General features: G+C 34.2%; 1 protein-coding gene across 7 annotated transcripts in view; it reads right to left on the bottom strand.

Moving 5' to 3' along the window:
* Positions 1-7500, bottom strand: part of LOC144966630 (dipeptidase 1-like) — a 55378-nt gene that overhangs the window by 11123 nt on the left and 36755 nt on the right. For all 7 annotated transcript variants that reach the window (XR_013644250.1, XM_078903386.1, XM_078903384.1 and 4 more), the window contains 5 exons: positions 6949-7099; positions 5191-5254; positions 4053-4229; positions 2661-2745; positions 1108-1183 (listed from right to left, as the gene is read on the bottom strand). Coding sequence is in view for 6 of the 7 variants with exons in the window: in XM_078903386.1 (XP_078759512.1) it covers positions 1108-1183; positions 2661-2745; positions 4053-4229; positions 5191-5254; positions 6949-7099 (553 nt within the window). In the remaining variant the exon portion in view is untranslated. The remainder of the gene's footprint in view (positions 1-1107; positions 1184-2660; positions 2746-4052; positions 4230-5190; positions 5255-6948; positions 7100-7500) is intronic.

Genomic DNA, 7500 nt, shown 5'->3' with positions numbered 1-7500 from the left:
CACTTATGGTAATCGACAATCTTTTGCGTCATTTTTTGAGATTTTCATTACAACAACGAGCCCATAATAAATTGGGTTATCAGACCTGTAAATAAGTATACGTGCCTTGTTGTATAATATTGAACAAAAACAATAAGGCAACTAACAGGTTTGTACCCAATTATATTGAATAACACGATTTCTCAATGTTTGATGTACTGCACCAAAAGAATGATGACTCTTACGTAAAAGTAGAGAGGGGTGGGGTCTGCCTGAAGCCTGGGATCGTTAAAATACTAACGGAAGAGTGATAATGGAGAGGCTTCGGATGGAAACAATACAGACAATGGACGTTACGGGTACAAACCCTTCGTCAGCACAACAATAGACTAATAAACGTTGAAACATAAAATTTCATTTTAACTTTACTGTTGTTGCAAATGTGCCTTGTTGTATAAGTACTGAACAAACACAGTAACTTTTCACTTTACTTATACTGAACAAACACAGTAACTTTTCACTTTACTTATACTGAACAAACACAGTAACTTTTCACTTTACTTATACTGAACAAACACAGTAACTTTTCACTTTACTTATACTGAACAAACACAGTAACTTTTCACTTTACTTATACTGAACAAACACAGTAACTTTAATTTTATTTGTTTCAACGTTTATTTGTCTATTGTTGTGCTGACGAAGGTTTGTACACGAAACCCATTGTATGTATTGTTCCCATCCGAAGCCTCTCCGTTATCATCACTCTTTCGTTAGTATGATCACTCTTACGTTAGTGTTAATAACGGTATTGAGACGGAAACAGTGTTATCAGAGAATAACTTCGATCTGTCTTTTTAAAAATGCCGACTTGAATGCACATGTATATATTCTTTAAGAATCGAGAGAAAAAAGAACCTTTAACCAATCAATTGCCATGCTGTGATTGTTCAGTGTTATACAACAATGTACATTAACTTTGGATACATCTTTGGCAAGATATGCAACAACATTAAAGTTTGATTTAAACCTTTGCAGCTTTTGTTAAGCGCACACAGATGGACAAATTAACGTGCCTTTTTTATGATTAAAAACGCACCCCCCCCCCCCCCCACTAAATATACGCACTTGTCAACGCCATCATAATCCCCTCCGATGCCGATGTAGTCAATACCGATTTTATTCTTGAAGTAGTCAATGTGATCTGTGGAATAAAACATGGAGGTAATTGGTGCTAAGCGTTAACGTAAAATACCCACATCCGCTAGCCTGATATAACGTACCGTTACGCAAGACTGAGTGTAACCTTAAACGTTAATAGTCTGATAGATATGATTTAGTGAGAACTATTCATTAAGATGGTTGTGTAAGAGAGCTGAATGGTGTCAATCTCGTTCCATATATTATAATAGATAGAACAAAGTCGACGGCACTCAGGTCTTTGTTAATTGCTTTTTGCCATCCGCGTTTATGAGTTTAATTCTCACTAAACTGTATTAACTGTATTAACCAGATTAATGAACGTTTAAGGTTACACATAGTTTTGTGTCCATTTGGTCCGTTATACTTCCGGATAGCAATGTTGTGAGCTTCTTAGCCAAGCGCACACTTCTATATATTATGTAAAAGTTAGGTAAATATACAGGACGCATAATATTGAGTGGATTGAAGGATTATCCTCTAATGACCATGTTAATTTGTCAACCGATCTATTGCGTTGAATTAAAAAAAAAAACGATTTAGATAGCAGTGTCTGAAAAGGTACATGACTTGTAAGACATTTTCCACCTGTCGCATGAAAACGGTACGTCCCATGTTGGGATGAGCCTGATGCTATAACAATAGTTTTGGGCATTACATAAAATAAGATTTGATTCGAAGTAAATGCCTCCACTAACCCTCTCCTTACCATCCATATGAAAATCGTTACAGTTGTTATAGTTATAGCTATAAAAACTCGACACTGCGTTGCAGAGCTCATTTCTCTGAACAAAATATAGAATTTGCTCGTTACTATTCTGTTTGAAATATCTATTTTTGTGTTGATGTTTCGAGTAAAATTATGAAAATAGCTGGTAAGGAGAGAGTTAAGCTTTGTTGCGCTATTTGGTCTTGTGGTATGATACTCACCCTCCGATAGGAAGGTCCAAGGTTCCAGTTCCGCTCTGAGCGGCGCATAGTTCAGTCCTAAGAAAAGGCTCTTTACTCACATTCTCTCACCGTGGTGTGTGTAAAATGAGTACCTAATCGTTAACAGCGTTGTCTCTGTCGGGAAAAAAATGTATTATCGCCTAAAAGGAGTCATGTCTCGACCTACATGTTAAATGTTGTTGTTTTTGGCTAGGATCCCCTTGTAAGGGGTCTTGCGCACGTTTAGTGGATATTGCTCTATATAAATGCTCAAGTAGTTTTAAGCTTAAAAAAGGAATGAATTGAAACGAACTTCACGTTTTCACAGAATTCGTTAGTCTACGGCGTTTTTGAAGTATCACATTTAAGATTTTTTTAAAAATTGAATATCATCCTACCCCCCCCCCCCCCCCCACAAAAAAAAAAAGCAAAACAAAAACCAAAAAATAAAAAAACAAAAAACAAAACAAACAAATAACTCATCGATATTTGAAGTTAACTTTTTGGGGCTAAAATGAAAACAGTGTTTTGTCAGTCAGCATAGACTTTACCTGCTACTTGTTCTAATGAAGCCCACTGAGAACAATTGACAAACCAGTTATAAAAGTTCACCATTATAACGCCCTTGTTGTTTGCCTGAAATAGACAAATATTATAGTTATAAATAGTTATAAATCCAAAATTATGTCAACACTATAAAGATACCAGATTGACAAATCAGGCCAGAGTTCTGAATTAATTTTCATATTAATCCATTATTAATGATTTCAAATACTCTTTCATTTTTCTTAACCATTTAGTTGAAGTGTAAGTACATATTTATCTATTACTTCAGAAACACTGGGCCATAAGAACACGTACCGTGTTAAAAATAATATTTATTTTCTCTTGTGCATTAGCTTTACTACTTGTGGGAAATTACGGCTTCATTGCAGTGAGATAGATATATATATATATATATATATATATATATATATATATATATATATATATATATATATATATATCATTATATAATTGATTCATAAGATTTCAACCATAAGCAATGATTGCTAATATTCGTCAAAACGATGTCAACGATGTGCTTGCTCTTGGTATGAGGCCAGTGTAAAAAAAAAAAAGATATACCCATGCTTACATGTAACTCACCAACTTTCATGGTATGGCTTTTGAAGCCCAAATTGCCAAAGCATTAATAAATCAATATAAATTTTAAAAAACTCTTAGCCCCACCAAAATCAAGCGACTGATTGTGTCTATTCAGAACAAGAGGCGGAGTATTTTGATTCAGTTCTAAGAAATATTGCATTTGTCATAAAGAATGTTGTTCACTTTTAAGTTGTGAACAATGTCTTATAAATACATTATAAGGTCTTCATTATTGTATAAGAAACACTACAGGGAGAGGATTGCCATGTCCGTCACGTGACAAGTGAACCGCTTTATCCATTATCACTATTCAGTTAAATGGCGTACTCTGGAAAATTAACGTATATTAAGTTGACCAGCAAACCAGTCCTTCAAATATCGATTGACTTAAATGACCCTCATCTCCGCAAAAAGCTCTCAAACCATGGACCTCACGATGACTTAGGTTTGAAAGTTTTTGCCAAGATTAGGGTAATTTAAATTGATCGATATTTGAAGGACGTGGTTTCTGGACAAATTGTTAAATTCATGTCTTTCTTGTGTACGATAGTTAACTGGTTAATCATTGTTATGAGTGGTTTGTTTAAAATGATATTCGTTGCGTTCTATCTACAAAGTTGTAGGTTTGAAACTTTTTGACGAGTTAGGTGAAATTTAATCGATATATATTTGATGAAGCAATTTTATTGCAATCAAAATTTTTTTTAAAAAAGGTCTTTTCACAACGCGAGCAAAGTGTAGGACGCAAGAGTACAATCTAAGTTTTTGGCAATATAAAACAAAACAAAACTCACAACTAGTGGCAGTACTTCATCTCTAACGTTTCTGCTATGGTTGCAAATAGAGTAGGCTGAAGAGTGACTGAAGATGACCGGGGCTGTGGACACTCTTATGGAATCTTCCATTGTCTTTTTGCTAACATGTGACAAGTCTACCATCATCCCAATTCTGTTCATTTCCTTTATCAAATTCTGTCAGGTGGATTGATGAGAAAGAAGAAGATAAAAATTGGATTAACCTAAAAAAAAAAGGTTTTTAAAACTTTGCATTTATACCACGGTTGTCCCAGCTGCACAAAATTCTATCCGAACTTAAACTTTATTTTTTAAAAATAATCTTCGACCGATGTTGAACTTCCGTTTTGCTCATAGGTCAAAGCACGCATCTTGTTATACGTCAATTCAATTTTCGGACAAAGAGAACATAGTTCTACACGAGGCGTACCTCCAATTACAAAACCCATTCCCAATAGTACGAGGACATAATAATAGATCAGTTTTCAACCCAAGGTGTCTAACCGCAAGGCAGAACTTTTGTGCAAATTTAGGATGAAGTTGGGGAGCTGAAGACTGGAAATTATATTATACATAACGAAACGACAGAGTAGTAGTAGTAGTAGTAGTAGTAGTAGTAGTAGTAGTAGTAGTAGTAGTAGTAGTAGTAGTAGTAGTAGTAGTAATAATAATAACAGTAGTAGTAGTAGAAGTAGTAGTAATAGTAGTAGTAGTAGTAGTAGTAGTAGTAGTAGTAGTAGTAGTAGTAGTAGTAGTAGTAGTAGTAGTAGTAGTATTTATTATTATTATATTATTATTATTATTATTATTAGTAGTAGTAGTAGTAGTAGTAGTAGTAGTAGTAGTAGTAGTAGTAGTAGCTAGTAGTAGTAGTAGTAGTAGTAGTAGTAGTAGTAGTAGTAGTAGTAGTAGTAGTAGTAGTAGTAGTAGTAGTAGTAGTAGTAGTAGTAGTTGCTGTTGTGGTTACTTTTGCTTGTAGAAGAAGAAGAAGAAGAAGAAGAAGAAGAAGAAGAAGAAGAAGAAGAAGAAGAAGGAGGAGGGAGGGGTAGGGGGGAGAGGACGAAGGCGAATAATTACGCAATCTATCCCGTCATAGTCATGGGGCTAAAATGCTAAATAGCATAAGATCCCTCCCTACCTCTCCATAGGAAGTCAGACCGTCATATACATAGCCATCATCGTCCGCTTTCCAACAGTCTGCCCTGAAACGATTGATTTTTAACTGTGTAAATTGTTCTAATAAATAACTCGAAGGGAACCACAGAAGCTAGATAGGGAGATATGTGTATAAAGACAGATAATATTTAGATAGGCAGATAGGTAGAATAATAGATAGATAGATAGATAGATAGATAGATAGATAGATAGATAGATAGATGTTAAAATAGCGAGTTAGCGAGTGCGTATGTGTGTGTGTGTGTGTGTGTGACTGAGAGAGAGAGTGTGTGTGTGTATATGAGAGAGATAATATATATATATATATATATATATATATATATATATATATATATATATATATATATATATATAACGTAACAAATGAACTTCAACATTCACTAAAAAGAGCGTGATCAATCCAGGCTGTATCTTAATGTGAACAAGACCAAAATTATGTACATAGCAGATCTCCCTACTAAAACAAATAAATTAGCAGAATTATGAAATTTTGTTTCTAATTTTAGAAATTCATGAGCATCTATAAGTCATTAGAATTTATTGAAAATGAAGGTTGATGCCAGACTTTATAATTTTAAGGATTTTGAAGTATTCTTTAATCCTGGTGAGGGTAAATTGTTGATTCTAAAGTTAACTATTTTAATCAATAACTAAATGTTGCAATCTTTACAATATTTTTCTCCTAAAAAAAAATTACGAATTTTTAATTGTTCAAATAGGTAGGTCTAACAAGTACAGAGATGAAACGGAATTGATGGGGAAAGAATCAAATATATAATAGTAAAAAAGCTTTAGATATCTTAAATCAGGAATAGAAGTCAAATATATTTTTTGTGGTTACCATAATATATTATGTCTTAACGCTTCAATGTCGTTCAATGGCTCATATATAAAAGGGATTGGAGGTTGAAAAAATGATTCAGTTTTCATGTAAAGAAAACGAGGCCTATAACATTTTGATTAGCAAATTTGTCATGTTCTTAAAAAATCCCATGCATAAGCTAAAGCTATAAAATCTCCCTCTGGTGACACAAAATGATACAATGTTGATAAGAGGGAAGACTATGGAGGTTATTCCTCATTAAGTTTTGTGGAAAGTTTACCACAAGATTGTTATATATATTTTTTTTATGTCAGACCCCCAAATCAGGTCGCAAACGGGTATCAACAAAGATAATGTATATTTTTTTCACCAAAAATGTTTTTTTTTTTAACCTATAATGACGATACAGAATGATTAAAACCGCCCAATATAGGCAATTACATTTTTTTTTAGAAAAGACCCAAACCTTCGCACAACTCATAAAAAAGGTTGGCGAAAAACAATAACAACGAGATTATACACGTTCAATGTTACACATTGTTTTGTGCGTTGGTCCGTTATATTCCGGCTGGCAATGTTGTGATCTTTTCAGCCAAGTGCACAGATAGTCTGATTGATAGATTTTAGTGTGAGAACTACTCATTATAATGGCTGGCTAAAACAGAGACGGTTAAACTCTGGTTAAAAACAATAACAAAAAGTTAAATGACATCAATTTGGTCCACGGTTACAAATAGTTTTTGTGTGTTGGTGGGTCATACCCGGCTGGAGGATGTTGTGAATATTTCATCTAAACGCGTAGCATCAACATTCCGTCATTTATTGAATGTACACATAGCCTAGCTATTTTCGTGCTCATTTTGATTTGGAAGAATCTACGATAACCATAGGACTTACCATTTAGTGTTACAGTTGTGTGTAAGAGTCATGTATCGGACTCCTAGATCGTAGAACATTCGTAGGTTCCCCAGACTTCCTTGGATGGAATGACCTCCCTCTACCCCAATTAAACTGCTGACTTTGCCGTTCTTGAAACTCTCCTCAATGCCTATTGGAACAAACAACGGGGAAAAATGAGATACAGTAATATCTCGCCGAAAACATTCGGCTTGATCAAAGGAATCAGGAAGCTAATCACAGAGAGATCAGGAATACAAAGCAAACAATAAAAAAAAAAAAGAAAGAAAAACAAACCCAAAACAAAAACAAAACAAAAATGACAGCAACAAATAAACAGCCCCCCCCCCCCCAAAAAAAAAAAAAACAAAAAAAAAAAACCCAAAACACCCACCCCCACAACGCACAAAAACAACAAAAACTAGCTTTAAAAAAAATAAACAAAAAAATAATCAAAAAAAAATAAAGATAAAGGATCAGAACCCCGACTGATACCTGGGCATTTCGCCTGTGGCCTGTTCTACTAATGATTAAGCTATCAAGACCTACAGT

This window comes from Berghia stephanieae, chromosome 2 (genome assembly GCF_034508935.2).
Source record: "Berghia stephanieae isolate SIO BIC M18660-M18661 chromosome 2, UCSD_Bste_1.3, whole genome shotgun sequence".
NCBI lineage: Eukaryota > Metazoa > Mollusca > Gastropoda > Nudibranchia > Aeolidiidae > Berghia > Berghia stephanieae.
Note: the sequence above shows the minus strand (reverse complement) of the source record. Positions and strands in the feature narration are given on the sequence as shown.